The sequence below is a fragment of the Aphelocoma coerulescens genome, chromosome 13, assembly GCF_041296385.1.
Source record: "Aphelocoma coerulescens isolate FSJ_1873_10779 chromosome 13, UR_Acoe_1.0, whole genome shotgun sequence".
Classification (NCBI taxonomy): Eukaryota; Metazoa; Chordata; class Aves; order Passeriformes; family Corvidae; genus Aphelocoma; species Aphelocoma coerulescens.
In genome coordinates, this window is record NC_091027.1 from 1,342,285 (window position 1) to 1,367,173 (window position 24,889).

Here is a 24,889-nt window from a genome sequence, read left to right on the forward strand (position 1 = left end):
AGAATTGTTAATATAGAATGTATGAGACATCTTCCAAATAATGGAAATTATTATGTATTAGACATCTTCAATATTACTGGAATCATTAATAGATTATATTATAATTATTAGACTATATTATATTCCATATTATTCGAATTATAGAATATATTCGACATCAAAATTATTTAAATTATTATTAGAATAGATGAGAATGGTTAGAATATTAGACATTTTTACCATTTGAATTATAGTAGAATTATTAGACTGTATTAGACACTTTCAGCTTTATTTGGATCATTACAATATATTAGACATATTTACCATTATTTGAACTAATATTAGATTTGTTAGAATATGTTAAACATCAGCATTGTTAGAATTACTATTAGAATATATTAGATAGGTTCAACATTATTGGAATTATTACAACATATAACACATATTTAATATATTATTATTTGAATTATTAGACTATATTAAACATGGTCCCCATTACTGGAACATTAGAATATGTTAGAATTATTGGACTACATTAGACATTTCACAATAATTAGAAGGATTTGTGTCAGGAAACAATGCCATTTATTTTCTTCTCTGGCAGATGAGCAAAGCCAAATCCCCAGAGTTTGAAGGGATGAGCAGGAGTGACACAATCCAAACTCCCCCAACTGCCCACGGTGCTGGGACCAGGAAGGTTTTATGTGACACCAAGATACCGTTTTGAGCTTTTGGTGTCAACCACTTTGATTTCAGCAGTCAGAGACTGAAACCTGGAGCAGGATCCCCACTTTTAGGGCAGATTTGTGCCTGTTGCACCTCCAGGAGCTCTCCAGATTCACCCCAACATGAGTGGGTTCAGTGACCAGGTGAACCATCAAAGTGACACCACACAGCAGCCTCTCAGGAGCAGTGCCTGCCCTGCCAGGCTGAATTCCCAGCCTCTGGAATTGCTCAGGATATAAGGTAGGGGCTGGTTGGGTGGTTGAGTGTAGAAAGTTACAGCATTTATTTATTAATCCATTAGCAAGTCAATGTTAGAGGCTGTTCTGAACAAGTTTTACAAGACAGTGCTGCTCCACAGCCTTTAATAAACAAACAAACAAACAAACATGAAAAATCCCCACTAAAGCTGAGAGGTTTTGTGTGTGAGCCCCAGGTCTAGGAGGAGAAAATAAATCATAATAAATCAATTGCAGTAAGAATTTGGTGTGAAAGCATCTAGAGTCGAGGCACTTGTTACCTACAGTTTCATTGTGAGAGGAAGCAAGGCTGTGGCCCCATATTTCAGAATATTAAACCCATTGAACAGCATTTACATCAGCTCATTTAAGGCTTTTAGAAGCCATTTTTGGGGATTAAGCTTTTTAAACATTTTTTCCTAGTTCAGAAGCCAGTGGCAGTGTGGCTCCAATGGGCAATCCTCTGCCCTCACACCATGGACAGCTGCTCCTTGTTCTTGAACCAAATGAAGCCTCACCTGGTGCAAATTCTTACCAAAATAGTGCCTTAATTTAAATGTTCACAAATTACCCACAGCTGCCCTTAAATTCTTACCCTCCTTTTAGATGAGAAAGCCCGAAGAGTGCAAGAGAAGAAAAGCAAAAAACAACGTGGTAACTCTTTACAGAACTGTGAGGAAGGGTTGTGTCATCCTGCTTGGAAGAGAATGAAAGACCAAGGAAACAATTCTAACATTAAAGGCTTTCTTCTCTTCTCAGTCATTACTGGAGATGTCACACACAAGGTTTCTGCAGAGGCAGAGTAGCAGGCACTGTATGTCAGGGTATGCATGTTAGCCATTTCTTTCTCTTTTTTTTAATCTGTAATAAAGCAGCTTAAAATAGACATTTAGTAGTTGAAACCTTTCCCCCATTTTAAATGCAAAATTCTCCCAATAAAAAGACACTATTTACATTTAATTGCACATTCTAGAAAGGCTGAGTGAGTACAAAAAAATCAGTGCTCTGATGTGAACCCCTTCTGCTAACTCCTTGCTAAATCCCAGCTCCTGGAGTTACAGCAGCACTGCTCAGTCAATTGTAGCTCCAGATCTTGAGAATGCAAAGATAAAACCTGTGTTTGAGAACGCAAACCCACCCCAAAGTGGAGCGAAGCAGAGTCCCCACTACCGGCAGGTGCACTTGGTGGCGATCATGTCCTCGTACTCCTTGTAGGCGATGGAGCCGTCCGGCTCGATGGTCAGCACGCTGAGCGGGCTGTAGGCGGCCGGCACGCACGAGGGCCTGGGCACAGAGGGGTCCAGCCGCTCGTAGATGAGCGTCTGCACCATGGTGTGCACCGGGGAGCCGTAGCGGTGGCCCAGCGCGCGGGGACAGTCCCCCCGGCAGAACTGGGGGCTGTACCTGTGCGGGGCGATGATCCAGCGGTCCCACCGCAGCTGGCTGAAGCTCAGGCGGAAGTTGTGCAGCTCACACTCGTGCTGAGGGAGCACAAATTGCTTCAGATACTCGCTCAGATTGTGAGGTGAAGTGGCTGGTGCTGCTTTTGGATTCTCATTCCTTCGCTGGCGAGAGGCCCTTTTACCCTGGGGATTGCCTTGTCCTTTGTCACCCTTTGGAGGATCCATGAGCGGGCTGCTGCTCTGCCTGGCCCGCGCTGGGCTTTTCCTCCTGTGCCCGAGCGAGCTCCCGCGGTGATAAGCTTGCTCACTGGTGTCATTCAGATACAGCAGAAGGGAAGGGGGAGCCAGTGTCACATTAACAGCATTTTGCAGTTTCGTGCTCTGTTGTGGGTCACCCATCAGACAAGTGAAGTTCAGAGCCATATGAACGTTCCTCCTGTTGGTAGCAATCAGAGGCTGGAGGAAAGAAGTCACATCCATCTCCACCCATTTGCGTTTTCTAACATCAAAGTGCAGGCTCAAAGCTAGAGAGTGGGAAATGCTGGGGCAAACTTGGCTGGAAAAATCATGTTCCTTAAGGGATAAATGGCAGATGCAGGTAATGGAAGAGGAAGTGGGAACAGATGTGTCAAAGGAATAGAGCAAGACAGACTTGAGTAAGTGCTCCAGAGCAGTAACACGATCCAAGTTGAAGAGTAAATCCACTGAGTGAACATCTCCTGCAAAGGGAAACAGATTCCTGTAGTGTTATTGCATCTTATTTTTCCACCTAGACATAAATACTGCTGTAGTTGATAAGTAAAAATGATTCAGCAGCAGAAGAAAACAATTTAGATGCCCTTCCTTACATTTATTACATGAAATTTCTACTTTGGTCAGGGACATAAGAGTTAAAAGTTAAGAAAATAAACACAAGAAAACCCCTGATTATAAGTGCTATTAGGATTCACTTCATTAAAAGAACCAGCACAGGAGGAAGTCAGCTGTTGTCTCTTTAGTGCTGGTGTGGGGGTAACAGGAACTAAACACTCCAGATGATAAAAACCATGAACTCCACCTCAGAGCACTGTTCCTGTGCAGCAGTACAATGCTTGTGTTTATCTTTCTATGTTTATCTGGCTTTCTAGTGAAAAATCCGAGTCAGGAGAACTCAGGTTACCTCAGTAGGATTAACAGCCAAGGATTTCTAGGTGCTGTTGTTGTGACCAGCCCACATTTAAGAAAACCATGGAAGCATCATAAGTTACAGGGTGCCCAGCCATCCCAGTCCTGAGCCCAATTTGTGAGTAATTCTACTCTTCCCTTCAGATTTTGGTCATGATTCTTCTCTAGCAATTGTACCAGACAGGTTCTGGCAGTTTGGTACAATTTTTTTTACCAGTGCTGCAGTTTATAGAAAAAAGCAAAACCAAAACGGGCTGTAGAAGGAAATGTGCTGCCCATTATGCCTAAACATTTTTTCCACTTCTCTTACCTTACTTAGATCTGCTTATAGCTTTTTCTGACTCATGAGCAGATGAGTCAGCCCGGAACACCAGCCTGTCTTGTACATACTACTTGTGGGGTGTTCCCCAGCCTGTGAAGCCTGTGCCTAATGCCATTCAAGGAGAAGTAGGTTATGAAAAACTCCTACAGTTTAGGAGAAGAGGCTCCAGGACTAAAATAGCAACAGCGCTGAAGAAAGGAGGTATTTTTATCTCCTGCTGCCAGCACAGAACGCACAGAAACCCCGTGTAACCTCTCCAGCCCAGGCACCGCACACCTACCTTTCCCCAGGCCCCCGAGGCGGTGCTGGCATTCCCAGCACGGGGTGAAGAGCCGCACCGTGTTATAGAGGCGGCCTCGGTGCGCCTTAGGGATGCCCTCCCTGGTGGCAGACATCCTGTACAGCCTCTTCATGTACCGGAGAGCCCTGGAGTCCGGCTGCAGCCGCGGGGCCTCGCTGTGCCAGCCCCGGGGGCCGCGGCCGTGCAGCACCTTGAGCAGCGGGGACAGGAGGGCAGGGGCCGGTCCCCCTCCTTGGGGCAGCTGCAGCACCGCGCTGAGCTCGCTGGCAGCATCCTCAGGAGCTGCCGAAAACCCGGGGGCCTTCTCAGAGCCCCCCCGGCCCCTGGAGCGGGGGGAGTACTGGGTGCCAGAAGAGAGCCAGGGCAGGCAGCAATACAAACACACGCAAATCCTCCAAGTGATCTCCATGCTCTTGAGGGCTGCAGGTGAAAAAAAGAAAAAAATAACTCCCCTCAAATATTCAAGGAAAAACAAGAGTGCCTCAGCCCCATCCCTTATATAGGTTGCAGCTGTGAAGTGTGAGGGAGGTTTCTTTCTAATTAGAAAGCAAAGAGAAAGATCTGCAGCTGGCCCCTGAAGCCACAGGTTCATTGCAGTTGGGCTAAGCCTTGGCCCGGAAAGCTTATTATAAACGAGATCCTAATTCTGTGTTAACCTTTTTCACATGGGAAATTACAGGCTGGGAGCCGAGTGACAGCCCGCAGAGGGAGCTGGGGAGGCGTTAGTGTTGCCTGGTCTAATTAGTCCTGGTTTATTTGCAGAAATATATAAAGCTAAATATTACTGCCCTTAGCCTTTGGTCTCTTTCCATGTGCTGGTGGAGTCGTTTTCACCAGCTCGGAGCTGAACAACCCAGCCCCCAGCTGGATATAAAGTTGTGAGTTTTTTTAAGGGAGAAGTATAGAGGCTGCTTTGAGAGCATCTTACAGGTAGATTAATTTGGGGTCTATATTGGATGTTCTCCCTCTTGCCTTGGCGTGCTGCAGTGGAAAGCTGAGTTTGCCAAGCTCGTTACTGTCTCTTTCAGCTTCCCTAGTGTATTTTCCTGCCTGACAAGTTCTTGTTTACAAACTGGAGAGCAAAGAAAGCCCTGAAGAATCAAAATTGTGAAAAATGGAAAGCCTGCTGCTGCTACCTGCCCTGTTTGCTGCCTGAGGTGAGGTTTGAGATAACTTGCTGTGCACCAGCTGTGAGTTATTTTTCAGAATTTTTTTATTGCTTCTAAATAAAATAGCAGTTCGGGTTCTTCTTACAGCATCTCCACCATGGGGTTCAGTTGTGGCTTTAAGGTAGGAGTAGGGAAACTATTTCTCATTTTGTTGGTGTCTTGTTTATTTTACATTATTATTGGATATGGTTAAGGTGCAGGTCTGGTGCTACAGACTCCAGAGCAGGGGGGCTGGAGGTTTTTTGTAATTGGGAAATACAAGTCATTTTCAGAAATCCTTTCTTGTCTAACTATGTTACTTGGCATCAAGGCAGGGGCCAATTGTGGTGAGTCAAAAAGGTTGCTGAATTTACTTTGAATTAGAAGGTACATGGAACAAAAAGAAAAATCCCAACCTTTACACAGCATCTGCTCAGTGTTGGCAGTGGCTCACTGGTGATTGGGCTGGTTCCCACTTCCGTCTTCCTAAAATAAGCTCTATTTATTTTTATCTTAATGGGTCAGGGCTGCAGCTCCTAGGCAGAGCTAATGGTCTCAAGGGCATCCTTTAAGTTTAAACAGGGTTTTGACTCATTTTTATGGGGCTTTTTGGAGAGGGACAATCACTCTCTGTAGACTGCTTACAGATTTTCAATCTGCTTTTAGGCAGGGCAATAAAAATTACTCAAATCACCATCCCACACTAAGTCTGGAGGCCTGTTGGGTGGAAAAATGCTTCTTCCTTCCCCTTAGTATCTCCCAAAAACCCCAAAGCACTGACACTTATCTTTGGTGAGAGGCACACTCCCATTGTTATTGCTGGATTTTTAGGCTGCCTCCAACCTCTGGGTGAATTTCAGCTTTTCTGGCATTTGCTGAATGATGTCATTTGATTAAATTGTCGTGGCTGCAAGGTCAGTACCTAGCAATGAAACCAGTGAGTGCTCAGAGGTAAACAAGGGGAAACCCTTCCAGGCTGGGGCACAGCCCTGTCCTGGGCTGGGAACTGATGGTCACCCACATTTCGGCACTCCCAGTTCTCCCCCTCAGCACATGCACAGCAGCAGTGATTGAACCTTTAGGTGGCTTTGTCCTGCAGGATTAAGGATGGCAAACCAGATACATTTATATAGAAATAAATGATTTATCATGCCAATGATAAGGCTAAAAAAACATTAAACAGTATTATTTGCTACCTAGTATGCGTAGCTAGAACTATTAGTATAGTACAGTGCACTATTTTTGAAACAGAATTGAAACATTTATATTAAAGCAGTTATATTGAGGCAATTATACTTAAGATAACAAAAAAAATTAACTGGAGAATGGTGTTACTCACCCAGACCAACGACTGTGAGCAAATCTCTTTGGCTCAGTCCTGAGGAGTGGCCTTGAGGGGTGTCCCCACTGCAGGGAGGAATCACCACACACAGTCCCCGAAGGGTGTATAGGAAAACCCTCTGTTAAAAAGTGGGCCTGGGCTGTCAGTCAGATGTGTCTGGGCCAGCTGTGCCAGCTCAGCGCCTCTGGGTAAGGTGTCAGTAGCATCACTTGTTTGTTCCTTTATCAGGCACTTTATCATCTGCCACATCTTCACCTCACTCTCAGGGTATTGAACTTTGGGATCAAGGAGTCAGGCTGATTTTAGCATTATTCACCCCAAAAGCAGCATGAACCCCTTCTCCACTCACTGACAGCTTTTCAAGCAGGGCATTGTTTGAGTTGTTCCACCTCCACACCAGGCAGAGCATCCTGAGCAGGGACTGTGCCCCCAGCCCATGCCTGTCCCTGAGCCAGTCCCCCTTCTCCGGGACCCTGGGGACACCACAGGGGTCACAGCACCAGAGGCTTCTGCTAAAAAGCAGCACTGAGGGGACAAGATCTGCTGTAATGTCCCCTGCGATGTCTCACTGACACAGAAAGCACTGAGCACGAGTCTCAGGCTGCTCTGCTTCTCTGTGCACGGGCAGTTTGTTTATTTAACAAACTGTGCTGCCAGGTGTTCTCAGCAGAGCTGTCTGGGACCCCGGTGGAGCCTGGCCTGGCCCTGCAGCACAGACAGATTTTCCATCTGCCTGGCAGGAGCTTCCCAGCAGTTTCTCCCCACGCTGCTGAACTAGGTCAGGCTCTTGCTGCCTTCCCCATGCTGCAGACCTGGGCACAAAATCACCCCAAACTGTGAATTCCCTGCTCCTGCCTGAGGCTGCCTGGCAGGATTGCTGTGTGTCCAAGCATTCTCTCATCCCTGGCTCGTGTCAGGCCCATCTCAAAGCACAGCTGCCATGGGGCAGCAGCAGGATCAGCGGAAGAGCTTTTCCTTTTCCACACCATCCGCGTCTGAGGAAAGCACTGTGGCTTCCCAGGCCTCTCCGACCGGCACCGCAGCAAAGCCCCCGGGAGGCTTTCCCCTGGTTGCCTATTTCACATGCAGTGCCTTGAGCCTTTTGGCCCACACCCAGGCACAGGGGCCCAGCACGAGTTCTGCGTTCCTACAGACTTCATGGAAACAGGCAAAAAGTGAGAATTCCTGTCTGCCCAATGTCCAGAGCAGTGTCTGGGTCTGTCCCAGCTGTGCTCACCCCAGTGCTAGAGGGGAGTGGGCTGCGGCAGCCAGAGCTCTGCAGCCGCATGGCAGCTTTTCTAAACCAGCCCTTTTCCCAGGGAAATGCAAAGCTGATGATTGTTTGGGAAGGGGGGTTGTTCTCCAGGAGGTTGTTCAGTGTCAGGGAGCTGGGGCCGGGGCGCTGGCTCTGCAGGAGCTCTGTGGGACTGTGAGCACAGCACGAAAACAGCCCTGTGCTTCCTCAGCCAAATGTTCCCAGTCCTCCCAGGAGCATCTAAAGCAGCCCCAGCTCACAAAGCCAACTGTGTACAGGCTTCATTTTTATGTTATATCCGTTCCCACCAAGTGCCAAAAGCAAGCACAGGGGAAAGCTTAAAAATAAACCACAACAGCTCTGGGAAGGATGAATTTGGGCAGAGCAAGGAATGACAATTCCAGCATTCTCCCAGTCAGCTGATGTTCTGCACTGAGCAGAAAGGATTTTCTGGCTGCAGAGCCGCAGGGCAGGGTTTGGAGCCCTGCCACCAGGCACATGCCTGTCCCACACCCCGTGCAGGATCCTGGCAGGGCCAGAGCAGGAACCCACAACCAAAGATGGTCCATACCAACCCTGGCAGCATCCCAGAGCATCCTGCTCCAGCCTCAGCCACTGCTCCTGCTGTTCCTGCCTTATCTGACGCAATTGCTGGGGGGTTGTAATTACTTTCCAAGCTTAAAACTAAATCCCAACCCTTTCCCAAGACAGAAGGATTCCTGCCCTGCCATCCCCATAACAAAGTTGTATTTCATAGTGCACATCATCCCGAAGAAGTGCTGAGGTACAAATTTGCATTTGCAGAGCTGCTGCTTCATGACTTTGTCCTTAAATTCAAGCCTGGAGTGATTTGAAGTGAGTTTCCACCCCCAGAACAAGATTTTCTTCCCTCTAATACTCCAGGATAAAGTGTCAAAGTTGTTCCCCAGTTGGATCAGCGTTACCCATTCCCTGCTTGTGTGAGCAGTGACTACAGCAGGGAGGGGCAGCATCAACCAGAGATGATCCAGGCAACCCCTGAGCCTTTCTTCCAGGACTGCAAGGGAGAGGGAGAAAGGGAAAAGCTCCCCAAGCATCAAGAGCTTTCCAGCCACATGTGCATAAAAATCTCTTCCCGTGCCACGTGACCGAGGCAGAGGCTCAGATCCATTACACAATAATAAAAATATGCCTTTGGCAACGTGGAGCCAAAGTGGAGCTGCTGCAGGGAGCTCAAACTGCGCACAAAAAGAAGTAAAACGGGAGTAAAAAGGTCCAAAGTCAATCCTGCACAGCCATCCCAGGACCTGCTGCGGCAGGACGGGGCTGGGGATCTGCAGCAAAACATCTGCCTGAAGTGCTGGGGGCTGCCAGCGCCTGTCAGGATCTCACTGAGGAGATTAGGCTGGTGAGTAGATCCACTTTTCCTTTTTCTGTCTCTCCCTCCTCTTAACCTTAACTTTCAAAACTTCCCAAATAAGGTCTAAGTCACTGAGCACTCAGGTTTCCAAAGCCTGCACAGGAATCCGTGAAGGCAACAGTTGCCAGTTAAAGAAATAACACCATGAGGGAAACATTCCTCAGCCTTTGCTGGGAGCTCCCACCTCCTTCAGCCTGTCCCTGCACTGGGCAGCTGCCCAGACGGGTTTGAGCTCGGGGCTAGGAAAGGTTTGGCACAGGAATTCCCGGTGCTTTTGCTCCAGGAGAGGAAAGGTTTGGCACGGGAATTCCCGGTGCCTGAAGCCAAGCGAGCGCTGCAGGTTGAGGACAGAAGGTGCATCCTCTGCTTTCCCTCCTTTGCTTTGTGCAGCAGCAGGGAACAGATCAAACCCCTGCTGGTGTAAGTGCTTCCCTGGCTCGTATCAGTTAAATCCACCCCTTTCAGCTGCTCTCTGTCACTGCTGTCACACCTGATTTTGCCTAAATCAGCCTTGCACCCAAGGGCTCCTTCTGCTTCCACCCCAGGGATGCTGCAGGGCAACCTCCAGAGGTGAGAATTAGGCTCATGGGGATAATGATTATCTTGAAGAGTAATTATGACACCTTGAAGTACACTAGTGAGGCAGAAAGATGGATGTCTTGTTTGAGAAAGCCTCGAATATTAAAAGGAAGTAGAGAAGAAAGTCACGGTGTTCACTCACTGCTGGATCCCCTCATCCTGCTCCTGCCTCCCTGCAAGCAGCAATTCCCCCAGGGTGTCCTATTCCCACCACCACATGGCACAGGGTGACTTTGCTGGCCAAAAAATCACCATCCAGCCACTGCATGTGCCACCAAACCCCGCATCTGGCAACCCTCAGGGATTTTCCTCTGGGATTTCAGCCCAGCTGCCCTGGAAGCAGCAGAAAGTACAGCTGGTCCTGACTCTTCCAGGCAGGATCTTTTCTTACAGAAACACCTCTTTAATGCACAACAGGCATTGGGCATGGCCCAAAGGTCTCTAACCCTGGTGACAAAGCCATTGGTTAAAATGTCATTGGAAAATCAGCCCTGCTGCTGCACAGCCTCCTGTGCCGGGCTGGCTGCCCACACTGCAGAGAGGGGAGATGCTGATCTGCTTCCAATTTGCTTTTTGGAGCTCATCGGACCTTCTACATCGAGGAACAGTTTTCCTTTTAAGGTGGAACAGCATGAGGTTTGTTCTCTTTCAAAAAGATTTCTCCAAGAGGTTATTTAGAGATCCTCTTGTGGACGTGGGGCTGCTTTGCATCCCACACACGTTGCTGGGATATGGGATGAAGCGTTCTTGTGGAGCTGTTAATTAACACCAGCTCGGGAGCTGTGCCAGAGCACAGCTCCAGGTACGTGGATACTCCCCACTTATCCAAGTGCTGCTCCCACTGACCTCCCAGCCTCGGGGAATTTTGTTTGCCACTTTTTATCCCATCAGGTCAACGAGCTGGGTCTCAAGGGAACAGGAGTGATTATGGTAAGAAACTTTCAGAGGAGGATCTGCCCTCCCACCCTCTGCTCCTTCTCGCACGTTTCTTCTCCACGTGAGGCATTCCCAGCTTTTTTCCAGGTTAAGCTCCACAATGACATTTTTCCCTGCCACAGCTTGGGAGTGTCATCCACCTCCAGATGCCTCTCACTTCTCTGCCCCGTTCAGGGGTTCCTGGGAAGCAGGGATGCAGCTTTCCTTGTGATCTCCCACTCCACGGGCATTTGAACATTTTGTTTCCCTTTTCATGAGCTCAGAAGCCTTCATTCAACTTTCCACATGAACACTGGGTGGTGTTTTCCATCTCACAAGTGCATTAACCCAACGCCTTTCAGCAGCAGCAAAACAGAGCTGAAGAACCAAAGGGCTCAGCAGCCAAATCCAGCCCTGGATCTGGTTTGCATTTCCCTCTCCTCTGCATGTTCTTAATTATAATATCACAGAACTGGGGGCTCCCACTGAGCATAAATATGTAGGATCAGCTGGCTGGATTTGGAGCATCTAAATATGCATTTCCACCCCTCAGGAGCCGAGAACAGGATGAGAGTTAAGGCCAACATGGAATTTAGCCAGTGCTTTAAGCATCTTATTTCCAGTGCAGGAGTTGCACAAAACAGTACTGAGGAGCTGCTAAATCTGAGCTGCAGTGGGGAAGGGGATGAGACTCAGCTCGTAGGAAAAAGGCCTGGCCCAAATCCTGCCCAGCCTATCTGAGTCCTGCTCTGCATCACACGATGGGCTTTGTGCTTTGAAGAAACCCCAGCGACCCAACCACGGGCAGGTCGTGCTGGGGACACTCACACCAAACCCTTTCCCCTTCCTCCATTCCCCTGGTCCCAAGCAGCTGCTTTCTGCACCCCTTTGCCATTGCTCCTGGTGCTTTGGGGGAAGAGAGGCTCAGGGAGCAAAACAAAATGAGGGACGGACACAGATACAGGCTTGGAGAAGAGTAAGTTTGATAAAAATATTGGTGTGACCTAGAAAACTCCATGAGCCAAGTCCTTGGAATCACATCACACCAAAGCAAGCAGCTCCCCCACCCTGCCAAGAAAAGCCAAATTATCTCCCATTTTCATGCAGATTTCTTCACCAGCCCATGCCAGTGGTGCCCACACGCTGCTCCCACGTCCCGTCTCCTCCCCACAGGCCGTGCCATGATCTCTGCTGTGCTGCTCCTCTGGACTGTGCCCTGCGTGGCAAACCACATCCTGGGGGGCTTTGCCAAGCGGGAGCTGCAGGGGGATGCCCAGCTGGCCTGCAGCCTGCCAGGGCCCCCCGGGCCCCCCGGACCCCCCGGCGTGCCAGGGACCCCAGGGACCGTGGGCAGGATGGGCTTCCCCGGCAAGGACGGCAAGGACGGCCAGGACGGGGAGAAAGGCGAGCACGGCGATAAAGGTAAGAGAGAAGTGCTCAACACAGCAATGGAATGGTGGAAGCTGTGGTGCAACAGCCCCTTCACAGCAACACCTCATGGGAAACTCCGCCAGAATTCCCTCTGTCCCCCCTCCAAATGGTCCCACTCGTCAGAGGGGCTCCAGACTCACACCATGTCCTGACAGCTGTGTGCAGCTTCTGTTGGCTTCATTTTGTGACACGGTGAGGTTCACCCTGTGCTGATCAAGGCTCTCCAGAGGAGATAAGGAGCTGGCCTCTGGTTCCCGCTCCCAGGAAAACCAGAGCCACGTGAGAAAAGGAAGGACCGGCTGCCCAGAGCACTGTAACAGGACAGGCACTGGCCATGCCGGACCTAATCCAAAGCAAACAACAGCTCGTCTTCAGTCCTGAGGCGGGGCTGAGCTCTGGATGCTCCCGGAGCCAGGAGGCAGCAGGAGCAGCCCTGTGCGGAGCAGTGATTTCCCTCTGCCACACTAGAGAGCACTCCTGCCTCAGCAACGCCAGCGAGCCCAGCCTGCGGCTGCCTCCCTTCTCCCACCCCCAAACCGGGAATCTGGAGAGCAGATTTCCAGCCACAGCTGCGTTTCGATCTGCTCTTGCTACAGCAGGTCAGGAGACACCGCATAAATCCTCACGATTTTGCTCATATCAGATGATGCCACCGAGCAAGAATCACTGCCAGCCCAGCTCCCTTTGCATCTCAAGGCAGCCCCTGCCCCCTGTGTTCGCTGGTTCATCCCCCAGCTAGGCTGGGCTTTTTACCACGTCTAGGTTTACTTTTGCCTTGTTTTTAAACAGTTTCATGCTAAATGTAAAAAGAAAAGCAAAGTAAAAAAAGAGACATGAGATCAAAGGTACTCACCTGCTCAAAGCAAGGCTCTGAAAGCTTCACAAACCCGCCCCACTCTGTAAAACCCAAACATTTAATGCTTGTTCTTTAATTCCTCCTTCTTCTCAAGCGAGCCAGATACTGGAACCAGAGTTCCCCTGTTACCACACCAATTCCCTGCCTACCCCGGGTGGTCAGTCCGGACAGACGTCCAGCCCCAGGTGGGATTGCATTGGGATTCTCACACCAGCAATGGCTCCCTCCTAAATTAAATCCCTGCTGCAATGCTCTAACCCCCTTCCACCCACTGTATCAGCTCTTTCCCTCAAAACTGATAAGGAAAATTGATAAGGTCATTTGTCTTCCAGGTCCCCAGGGCAGAACAGGAAACCCGGGCAAGCCAGGCCCGAAGGGGAAAGCAGGAGCCATTGGCAAGGCAGGGCCCCGGGGGCCCAAGGGTTTAAAGGGCAATCCTGGGAAAAACGGGGCCCCGGGGAAGAAAGGGCCCAAAGGGAGCCAGGGTGACCCTGGGCTGCCGGGGGCCTGCAGCTGCAGTGGCAGCAAAGCCAAGTCTGCCTTCTCCGTGGCAGTGTCCAAGAGCTACCCCAGGGAACGGCTGCCCATCAAGTTTGACAGGATCCTGATGAACGAGGGAGGACATTACAACGCTTCCAGTGGGAAGTTCATCTGCAGCATCCCCGGGATTTACTACTTCACCTACGACATCACTTTGGCCAACAAGCACTTGGCCATTGGCCTGGTCCACAATGGCCAGTACCGGATCAAGACTTTTGATGCCAACACTGGGAACCACGACGTGGCCTCTGGATCGACCATCCTGGCGCTGAAGCAGGAGGATGAGGTGTGGCTGCAGATCTTTTACTCAGAGCAAAATGGGCTCTTTTATGATCCCTACTGGACAGACAGCTTATTTACTGGATTCTTGATTTATCCTGACCAAGATTATCTCAATGAGGTGTAGGATGAGAAACTATGGGAAAAAAATAGGAAATGGGCCTTGGTCCAAACAAAGTGTGGCCTTGCATGAGACGTGTCTGGGATTATCAGATGATTCCACATTTGCCTGTGGGATTATCAGGTGATTGCACCCTGTATTGGCTATTCAGAATTTACCTGATGTCATCAAGCCCACTGGGTACCAGATTTCAGCAGCCTCGTGAATGTCTCCATCCCAAAGCCACCCCCATTATGTATTCCATGATCATTCCAACATGCCATGGACATGTAACTCAAATGCTGGTGCAGAATACTTTGGTTATTACATGGTTATAATAAAGCATGAAACCAACAGTGATTTCCTACAGCTGAGCTGGGCAGTGCCACTGATGCTGGAGATTGTGTCACTGGGCCTCCTCCCCTGCAGCCCAGCACGATCCTTGCTAATGGAATTAGGCTTTGCCAGCCAGTTCAGAGCCAGGAATTTGTCAGATGGAATTCTAAAGGTCCATCCCAGCCCCATCAAGGCAGTTCTAGCAGCAAAGGCATCTGGTGTGCACAGGAAGCGATTAAAAGGTCTCATTTTTAAGGTCCAGGGCTCCTCTCAGGGCACAGACTGAGCACCACTGGTGTCCCTCAGAGCAGAGAATCAGAGTCACAGAGGGGTTTGGGTTGGAAGGACCTTAAATCTCATCTTGTTCCACTCCTGCCAAGGGCGGGGACACGTTCCCTGGATTTCAGCCTCATCTCCCAGTGCTGGGGTCCTTCACAAGTAACACTCAAGAGTCAAAGCGTGAACCTTCCCTGCAGAAACAGCAGGACTGCAATGAGGAAATAGGACTGTATTTACAGCTGTAAAACCTTAAATGTCTTCTAAGGTTAAGATCAGGTGTTGGCAGAAAGAGAAAACCCTGCTGGCAGTGCAAGACACTTCTAATGAATCATAAACTGACTTTCTCTTGCTTTCAAGCCCCTCCTTTTCTGCCCTCCAAGCAGGAATGGGGTAAAAGACTTTCACCAGGTCTTGCATTTTGATGTAGGTGTTGGGCAGAGAATTGTCCTTCTGCAGGCAGAAGCTGAATGGAGCCTCTGTTCCGTAGGTGGGAGGTAGGAAACACTGGAATATGCCAGGTGTGCATCATCCCCTGAAACACCTGCACAACAACCTTTAGTGCTTTGCTGCATCTTCTGACTTTTGCACTCTGATTTTCTGAGTGCCTGTCAGACATTTAGGACTGGGGTAAGCATTGTAATGAGGATGCTTGTAATACCAAGAAAGAGACAAAGACAGAACTTTAATTAATTTATTTTATTGTTGGCTTTCAGAGCAGTGGAAGAGACTGGCCTTGCTGCCTTAGGCAATCTTTTTGCTGGTCCTTTTGTAGACTACACCAGAAGAAGTAGAAATCTGGAACAAAGAACAAACCAAAACTTTGGTTGAACAGTGTAATCAGAACTCAGGGGTCCAGGGGAGCAGCCCTGGGCATGGCTCAGAGCCTGTTCTTAAGACTTTTATCTAAACTTCACATTTTAAGCCTGCTGCTCTTGAGGTTTTTCTTTGTTTTTTAGGAACTGCCCTGGGTCTGTGAGCACTCACCTCTACCAGCTTCCCCCCAGAGATCTCTGCAGTGTGGCGGTAGTTGGGGAAATCAGCTACAAGTTTCCCGTCTTCCATTTTGACAGTTGCCTGTAAGAGAGAAAGGGTTCCTGTTGCTGGGATTGCTGGAATTCTGTTACTGGATATTCTGTAAACACCTGCACACCTGGTGCTGGAAGTTTATGGGACTGAGGTTGTGTGTTGCACCTGTGGCCTCTTGCACAGGGCTAAAATCCGTGGGCTTTAGTTCTTGAATGTTCACAATTTAAACAGAAAAATGTTCATGTACCAACACCTGCAGGGTCCAGATCTCCACATCACTCATTAACAGCTCTGAAAAGGGTCCTGGCAGGCAGCCCAGGAATCAGGGATGATGGAATCAGGGAATCCCAGGATGGTTTGGGTTGGAAAGGCCTTAGAGCCCCTCTCATTCCACCCCCTTCACTACTCCACACCTTCACTAGGCCTGACACTGCTCTGCTTTTCACCCTAAATCCAAATCCACCTGAGGCTGTGGAGCTGAAGAGCTCAGGGAATTTACCTTGAACTTCTTGCCCCCCATGGTCTCCATGTCTGCCTCCTTGCCCACGGTGAAGCTGTTGGTGGTGGTGTGGCCTCCCGGGAAGTGCTGTGTCCAGGTGAAGTCATTCCCGTTCTGCACCACCTCAGTCACGATTTTGCAGTTCCTTCCCATTTCAGCCTTGTCACTGGGGAGACCTTAATCAACAAAAACAGAGAATTTATCAAATCTAAGCTGAGTTTGAACTGAAGGATGGCAGTGGTGTGTTTGTTCTCAAAGCATCTGATTTGTGGTTCATTTATTATTTTTAATTTTTTTACAATATCAAAGCTCTGAGTTGAAATTACTGGTGTAAAGAAAGATATTGGTACATTAATGCATTTGCTAAAATAATAATCTTGATTTCTTTTCCCTGAGAAAAAATACACAGGAAAAATATATAGATACAAAGGACATAAAATATTCCCTTCTCCTTAACCTACACATGCAATGCTTGGAATTTAATGCTTGGGCCTTTGTATTTAGCTGCACATACCTATTTTTATATTTGCTCTTGCTCTTTAAATAGATGCACATGGAATCATGGAATCATGGAACAACTTGGGCTGGAAGGGACCTTAAAGATCATCCAACCCCCTGCCACAGGCAGGGACACCTTCCACTGTCCCAGGCTGCTCCAAGCCCCAATGTCCAACCTGGCCTTGGGCACTGCCAGGGATCCAGGGGCAGCCACAGCTTCTCTGGGCACCCTGTGCCAGGGCCTCCCCACCCTCCCAGGGAACAGTTTCTTCCTAATATTCCATCTAAACCTGCTCCCTGCAAGTTTGGATCCATTCCCCCTTGTCCTGTCCCTCCATCCCTTCTAAAGAGTCTCCCTCCATCTTCCCTGTAGCCCCTTCAGACCCTGCAAGGCCACAATTTGGTCACCCCAAAGCTTTTCCTCTCCAGGCTGAACAATCCCAGCTCTCCCAGCCTTTTCCCAGTATTTTATCCAGTCCATGCCCTGTGCCCATCCCAGCCAGACTCACCAATCTTCTGCACAAAGGCATCGTAGTTCTCGTCGCCCTCGAACTCGTATTTGCCTGCGAATGCCATTGTTCCCTTGGGACGTGCCTGGGAAGGTGGTACAGCAGCTGGATCAGAGCAGAATGGATCAGATGGGCTGAGCCCTGGCTTTATAGACCAGCCCAAACTCTCAGCCCACCTGGCCCACGCCCCTTGGAAATAGAGGTTTATGGCCCCTGTGAGTCACTCATCGATGCCATTGACCTGTGTGAGAACCAAGGTTATCAGGCAATTGTACATCTTTGCCAATAACCTGGAGATCAGCAGGAATCGAGGCCAAAAACTCAGTTTTCATTTTAGTGCAGGTTTAAACAAAATGGTGTATTTTTACTTTTAAGATTTCACTGGTTTTGCATTCAGGATGGAATAAAGATAAAATAAAAATGGACCATGCACCAGTTCTCAGCTCTGCAGAGAAGGACCTGGGGAAACTTCTGGCACCACCAGGGTTTCCTTTGCACTTTTGATTTAAAAGTGGCTGTAAAATGACTCTGACTGTCCAGAAAACATATTTGACACTGAGTTTGTTAATTAAAACTCCTTCAGCTTAATCCCAAGATTGGTGAACTCAGTGAAAGGAAACTTCCTTTCCCAGCTGGACCTCGCTGCTGAGGCCCCACCTGTAAAGAGCAAAGCAGCACTAGCACAGGAAGCAGGGCAGGGGTGGCACATCCACGGGAGCCTCAGTCCTCACTGCTGTGCTCCAGAGGGACCTGCACAGCCTTGGGAAGGAGGTCCATGAACTCAAGCCATAAACTCTCCCACTCACATAAAACTTGCAGGGGACAATTCCACTGGCAGAGTAACACCCCAGGGACCTTGGGAGAGCGATCAAACTGGATAAGGAGAGCAGCCCAGTCCTGTGTAAAGGGAAGGGGATAATCAGATTATAGGAACAGTACTTGAGCTTTTATGCTCCCTGTCCATAAAATCGGATTATATTGATAACTGTTCCATGATGAGATATAAAAATGCTGACAGCTCCTAAAGTCTCCAGCACTCAGACAGGGGGGAAGGTGGTGGGCACAGAGCCGGGGTGAGTCTGTAGCTCAGGAAATTCCCAAGGAGTAACTGTTTGACTGGGTGGGTCACCCTTGCCACACACTGAGCAGTTTATTCACCTCAGAGGAGCTGGGCACCACCCTGTGCTTGGGAGAGCAGGTGACGAACACCCATCCACACCACAAAGAGTTAATAAATGATAAAAGTGCTGCTCTGCCTGGTGCTGGGGGTCAGCATCACTCAGAACAGGGCCTGAGCACAGATCAGGCCTGGGCCTGTCTGTGCAGTTTTTAGCAGGCGCTGAGGATTTGCACCCCTGGTTCTGCTCTCTTACCCTGAAACAAATCCATGTTTCCATTCCTGTCTTTTCTGTTATAAAATGAAATGAAATTCAATGGAGTCTTTGAGAATGCAGAATGTCACTAAGCAATCCTCCAAATGTGGAGTCAGGACAAAGTTTATTTCAAGAATAAAGGAATTGAGTCCCTCTGACTTTACTAAAGTGACTTGCACAATCCATCAGGTCAGGCATCCAAGCCCCTGTGTCTTCATTTCCAACTAAAACCAGCTGGAGCTGTGTCAGGGAGGGTTAGGTTGGATATCAGGAAAGGTTCTTCCCCCAGAGGGTGCTGGGCACTGCCCAGGCTCCCCAGGGAATGGGCACGGCCCCGAGGCTGCCAGAGCTCCAGGAGCGTTTGGACAGCGCTGCCAGGGATGCCCAGGGTGGGGCTGTTGGGGGGTCTGGGCAGGGCCAGGGGTGGGACTGGATGATCCCTTCCAGCTCAGGATATTCCATGATCCCATGATACAATCCTGCTGGTTACAAGGAGCAGTTATGCAGAAAAGCTCAGCGCTGTATTTGAATGTACCAGGATGATGTAAATTCCAAGTGTGCAGCATTTGGAGACAGTGAACAGGAATAAGTTGTCAGAGAAGTAAAACTCTTGTGGAAACTCATCCCCAAAGGAAAAGGTCATCCGAAGTGAGCAGTGAATTCCCTCTGCCTCCCGAGTCAGCTGCCTCTGATATGCAAAACAGCTGAGTCTTCAAATGCTGCTGGGAACAGAGGGAGCTTTAAGGAGCCAAATCAAAGCCTTGGGTATCTTTACTTTGAGAATTTACTTGCACGAAATCATAAATACCACGTTTTTGCATTCCTTTTGTCTGTGGAGCCCCTCTGCCCTTGGGTAGCTCCCAGCAGCCTCCCAGGTTTATTAACCTTTCAGGAGAGTTGCAGAAAGCCGGGAAGATTCACTCGGAGACAAAACGGGGATGAGGGAGGTAATTCCAGCAGTGACTGAGGCAGGCAGTGCTGGGCTTTGAAGTGCTTTTAGAGCTGGGTTGCAACTGAACTGGGAGTACGGACTCAAAATATCAGCGGGAACTCTCCAGTGACCACGAAGTTCCCTTTAATGACTCCCTCCGAATGGAACCTGCTGGGGAAAGCCTGCGAAGCCCTGAACCAGCCGTGTCTGGCAGTTCTCCGGCAGCCCTCCCTAGGAAATGGTAATGATTATTAATTCCTCTGGTACTCAGAGTAATCATTGCTAATGAATTCAGGATGAGCTCATTTGGCCTTAATGTGCTGGGTAATTCCAGGGGAGTCCTGTTGCGCTCGGCCTTGTTAAGTGCCCGTTTAGTCTGGTCCGAGGTGTTGCCGCTCTCCGGCCCTGAACAGCAGAGAATTCATCACCAGGATGGGGCTGAATTATTGAACAGCTTGGACAGAGCTCAAATACTGCTCAGAAACGCCCTGCCAGACTCCACAGGTGACACAGCACAGAGCCTGTCCCTGCCCCAGGCAGGACACGGATCTGCCTAACAAAACCAGGAAAAACAGGAGCTCACCAAACATTCAGAGACACCTGCAGGGGAGGAAGGCACAGGACTTCCAAAACCCCTGTACTTTTGGAGACTCCCTAACAGAAAATTCAATTATTTCATGTGACAATACTCTATCGGGAGACCCTTCAGTCTGCCTGGATCTCCAGAAAGGAAATTTCCAGAAAACAAGACAAAGGATTCATTCAGGCTGCACAGGCTAGCAGAGTGTCTGTAGGAAGGGCTTGGATCCCACCGGTGTTCCTGATCTCCAAGTGGAACCTCAGGGAGACTGCTGAGGTCTGGGCTGGGAATTACAGAGACAGAAAACTAAACCTGGGGGAAACGTACCTGATACCACAACTTCTTGGGAATTTAACTCCCTCCTGTCTCCAGGATTCTTCCCTTTAATAAGTTATCCTGTAGTAAGTGTTGTCAGTGGTATCCAGTCAAATGGGATGGGGGTGGACAGCAGAAATGGGAATTATCTTGATTTTTAACAACTACAACAGAAGACTTGAATTTTGTTAAGCCAGTTTGGATTTGTGTATCCTGAAAAGGCACAGGAACACTAATTTTGGCTGCTCTTGATTTGGGTCCCACAAAACTGCTCAGATTCCTTTGAAGTATCATTGGATTAAGAGCCACTGTGGAATAGTTTGAACTCCAACGGTTTTAGTCTAATATAGACAATATTTCAAAGGTTGCTAAAAAGGAAGATATAATTCAACTTTATCTGCAGAGTCTTCTGGTCAAAAAAACTGAGTTAAAATCCTCCCTCTCTGGATTTCTTATCTAGAAATATATAAAGTTCTAATAAAGTTAATAACTGACAGCCCTAAAGACAGGAATCATTGCAACTCTTCTGGACTTTTCTGAGCAAACCCCAAAGCCACCCCCTTTATCTATACAGTTCATGGGCTATGCTGTAAAGATTTTATTACTTGATAATATCTGTCCTTGCTGACACATCAGATAACACAGCTCCAAAGGGAGCTTATCCTCCAGGGAATCTAACTGGGATTTCCTCATGTGGCTGTGGCTTCCAAACCCCCTTCCAGAGGAATCCTGCTGTTCCAGAGCATTCCCTCAGCTGTGCTTCCCGGAGCTCTGGCAAAGGGAACATTCCATTTAAACACTGCTCTTTTCTTTCTCTGAAGGCACCTCTGGTTTGCAGTTGACCTTCTGGCATTTCCAAGTCCCCTCCCCTCTGTGTCACCCTCTGAAGCCTTTCCTGCTCCCCCTTCCCCTGCAGCTCACCTGGGAGAAGGCTCAGGCGGGGCAGCACCTGCCTGGAGCTGGGGAGAAACCATTTGAAGAAGGATTTGATCTGAAAGAATCTCAAAGGCAGACAGGAGAAACCAATATTTGAGTGAATTTTTCTTGTGCCAGGGCAGCGTTTAGCAAGCGTCCCACTGAAAATACTGATCCGAGTCAAGTGTGCAGGGACAGACAGAGTTTGAGCAGCAGAGGATTCCTTTCCCTGAAATACAAGAAAAGCCAGTTTTCTTTGCACAGAAAGCCTCTTCTGGGCCTCAGCTCTGCTTTGATGTGTGTGATTCACAGCAACATCTCACTGCATACTTTCAGCTCTTTGGAATTGTTTATATTGCCTTAGATACATCTATCAGGAGAAGAAAATACACTTCTGTGGCAGAGAAAATACACACATTGCACGTGCCATTCCTTCCCCACCTCCACACCAAGCAGATCTTTGCATCTCCTTGTTCCAGGAACTGCTTTTATTACATCTGGTGTCCCTCTTCTACAGTTTGATTTATTCCTGAGTTGCTCAGCACTGAGTTGGCTCTTATTAATCAAACAACATTGATGGGAAAGTGGGAAAATGGACTGGGTTGGTAACAGCTGTGATTTTCTCAAACCCTGGAATAACCCACATTTCTCTTAAAGATTCCTTCCAGAATCAGAAGAAAAATCTGGAAAACACTTCAAAATCTGAACTTCTACTTAAGAGTTTCTTTACTCCAGAGTACCAAAGAACAGCTGTTTCCCTCCTAAAACCCTCAGAAGTGCCAGATTGGCTCAGTTGGTCAGAACAGGCTGCTGAGAACACCGAGTTTGTGGGTTCAATGCCTGTATGGGCCATTCACTTAAGAGCTGGACTTGATGATCCTTGTGGGTCCCTTCCAAATTAGAATGCTCTGTCATCTAGAAATTTGTGTATTTTTTAAAACTTGATTTTTAATCTGAACTTGACTTTTTCAATGGCTCAGACTGGTAACACACAGATCATTCACAGAGTGTTCAAAAGTCTGGATGCTCAGCTCAGTGACTGGACAGGAGTCAACTTCACAAAATTCTGCTTTCTTGGGCACAAAATGCTCTTGCAAAATCTGCTTTTGAAAAGAATTTGCGTCCAGAAGTAATGCGGGATCCTGGCTGTCCCTGTGGCTCCCCTGGTGGTTCAATAGCAGCAGGATTTGTCATAGCAGCTGCATTTGACATCCAGGTGAGCTCACCTGTGCTGGCCCACAGCACCATCCAGTGCCAGCTCCGTGCTGCTGAACCCTCCTCTGGCAATTCCAGGGCCAAAGCTGCAGCTCTGTCCTAAAAGGCAGGAGAGGAACCAAAATACCTCAGCTGTCCCTGCATCAGAACTGGGGTTTGTGTCACATTCACAACATTCAGGATCACAGGATCACAGACTGATTTGGGTAGGAAGGACCCTGAAGATGCTCCATTTCCAACCCCCTGATGCACAGGTCTGGTTGCACAATGTGGATTTTGAAGCCAAAGGGGAAGCTGTTGGTTTTTGTTGATCTCAAACCCCTCAATCTGCATTTCTACAGAGCTCTTCTACCAGTGATCTGTACTCAGGGTCTGTTTATATCCTGTTTTGGGGGGATTCTTATCTGCCCTGTTGCCACCCAGTACTGTTTGCAAGCCAAGCCTCGCTAAGACTCTTTGGCCAGGGCACTGGGATCTTCTGAGCCCCAACCTTTGGCTGCCTCCCCCTCCTCTTCCAAATAAAACCTTGCAGGTTGTTGGTACTCCCTGCTGTTCTCTGCTGGCACAGGGCTGAACCAGGGCCAAACCCAGGATCTGTTTTCCCTCCCCTCCCAAAGCTGGGAAGCAGCTCAGGGGTGTTTGGGCTGTGTGTCCCTGCATGAAGGAGGAGTTCCCACAGGGGGAAGGGAATGAATCCCTGCAGTGGCTGTTGGCCATGGAGTGATGCTCACAGGGGTGGGAGCAGCAGGAGAGGTTTGTCCAGCCCCTGTGGTTAAGGACGGGGAAAAGCAGGAAGACACATGGATGGGAGCTGCAGGGAGAGGCTTCCCATCCCTCCTCTGCTCCTGAGGAAGGGGGACCCAGCCAGGATTGACTCCAAGGAGTCAGCACAGCACACGGGGTCAGGAAGCAGCTCCGTGTCCCTCCTGCCCTTCCAGCAGGAGCCCGCCCAGCAGAGCCCAGAGGCTGCAGCTCTGCCCACCCTGGGAACAGGAACCCCAACAGAGCGAGACACAGGGAATGCTGCAATCCTTCAGCACTAATTTGGGGTCTTGCTTGAGAAAAAATCCTCCTCCTGCAACAATGGCTTTGTTCTGAGAGGTTTGGTTTTGTCTGGTCAGTGCCTGCTCTTTTAAGTCATTGTGACCTACATACAGAGAGGATCCAAATAAAAAATTAAAGAGAAAGAGCTCTCTGTGACACTGCCTGGCTGAGGCAGCCCTGCAGTTTCATGGCCTCTGGATATAACTCAGATATGATAATATGATAACTCCAATATGAGTTGATATAAATTTTGTATGGTTGGGGTTTTTTCTTCATTATCATATGAATGTTTAAATATGCCTCTTCAAGGAAGAGTTTACCCACTGAGTGGAGGGATGGACACACCCTCACTAGTGCTGTTATCCTGATAATATAAAAAACCAAGCCTGGAGCTGTGCCTCTGAATCAAATCCAGGACTGAGTGCAGGGTGACGTTCTGGGAGCTGACACCTCGGTTACCCTGAGGCCCAGGTTCCTGTGCCAACACACAGCACAACAGCTTGGTTAAAATAATTTTCCCCAGGACACTGATGAGGTTTGGATGGCACAAGAAATTACTCTGGAGGTGTGGAATTCAAGCCCTGCTCTAACTCACATTTAAATCAGGATTAGTGGGACCATGGCTCCTGCTGACTGCTCATTAAGCTGGGTGAGATCAGTTTGGGATCAGCTCAACTCCCAGGAGCTGCAAACTGATTTCATAGCCCAAAGGTCTGTTCCACCTGGAATAAGCCAAGCTCTGGGCTGAAGCAGAGCTGTGCTGCTGCTCCAGCCCATGCAATCCCTGCCACAGCTGGCACCACTTGAGAAACAAGAAAATACCCAGGGACTGAGGTGCCCTGCAGGATCCCGTGCTCGGTGCCCTGTCCTGCAGGGCAGGGCTGTGTCAGGCTGATGCTCCTGCAGCAGGGTCTGCACAAAGCAGGGCAGCTCCCCCAGCCTGGCACCTTTCCCTGCCCCCAGAGAACAACAGGCATTTCAGCCCAGCCAGGGGAAGCAGCTGGCTGGGGGTGAAGGCAGAAGCAATTAGAGTTTAAGGGGATCAAACAAGCCCTCATCACTCCTTGTGCTTGGGGCTGCAAGGCCAGCTTGAAGCCACCTCGGCTGCTGATTGTTTTTTTGACAGGAATTGCTCCCCAAACAGTCATGTTCACTGATTATTTGTCTCCTCCCCTCTTCCCCTGATTACAGCCAGACTGGGACATCCCTGATCCGCATAGAAATTAATATTTGAAAAGCCAGGGCTGTCCTCCAAGGGCCCTGTGCACCATTAGGCCTCCAGATTTACTGCCCCACCAAAGGCCAGGGGGGTAATGAGGCAGCAGCAATGGGCTACGAATCAGGAGAAAGGAGCTCAAAGAAAGGGATTTGCCTTGGTACATTCCTGACTGTAA

At 48.9% G+C, this 24,889-nt stretch overlaps 3 protein-coding genes across 3 annotated transcripts; 1 reads left to right on the top strand and 2 right to left on the bottom strand.

Annotated features, from left to right (window-relative positions):
* Positions 1–580: 580 nt before the first annotated feature.
* Positions 581–4,626, bottom strand: GDF9 (growth differentiation factor 9). The gene is made up of 2 exons (XM_069028599.1): positions 4,111–4,626; positions 581–3,063 (listed from the first exon to the last, which is right to left on the bottom strand). Exons 1-2 carry the CDS (start codon positions 4,538–4,540, stop codon positions 2,108–2,110), a joined length of 1,386 nt encoding a protein of 461 aa, XP_068884700.1. The 5' UTR covers positions 4,541–4,626; the 3' UTR covers positions 581–2,107.
* A 126-nt stretch (positions 4,627–4,752) lies between these two features.
* On the top strand, positions 4,753–14,898 carry C1QTNF2 (C1q and TNF related 2). Its single transcript, XM_069028600.1, has 4 exons — positions 4,753–5,061; positions 5,160–6,193; positions 8,681–12,191; positions 13,389–14,898. Exons 3-4 carry the CDS (start codon positions 11,786–11,788, stop codon positions 14,000–14,002), a joined length of 1,020 nt encoding a protein of 339 aa, XP_068884701.1. The 5' UTR covers positions 4,753–5,061; positions 5,160–6,193; positions 8,681–11,785; the 3' UTR covers positions 14,003–14,898.
* Positions 14,899–15,271: 373 nt separating this feature from the next.
* On the bottom strand, positions 15,272–17,539 carry FABP6 (fatty acid binding protein 6). The gene is made up of 4 exons (XM_069028601.1): positions 17,123–17,539; positions 16,116–16,291; positions 15,575–15,664; positions 15,272–15,385 (listed from the first exon to the last, which is right to left on the bottom strand). Exons 1-4 carry the CDS (start codon positions 17,187–17,189, stop codon positions 15,332–15,334), a joined length of 387 nt encoding a protein of 128 aa, XP_068884702.1. The 5' UTR covers positions 17,190–17,539; the 3' UTR covers positions 15,272–15,331.
* Positions 17,540–24,889: the final 7,350 nt, after the last annotated feature.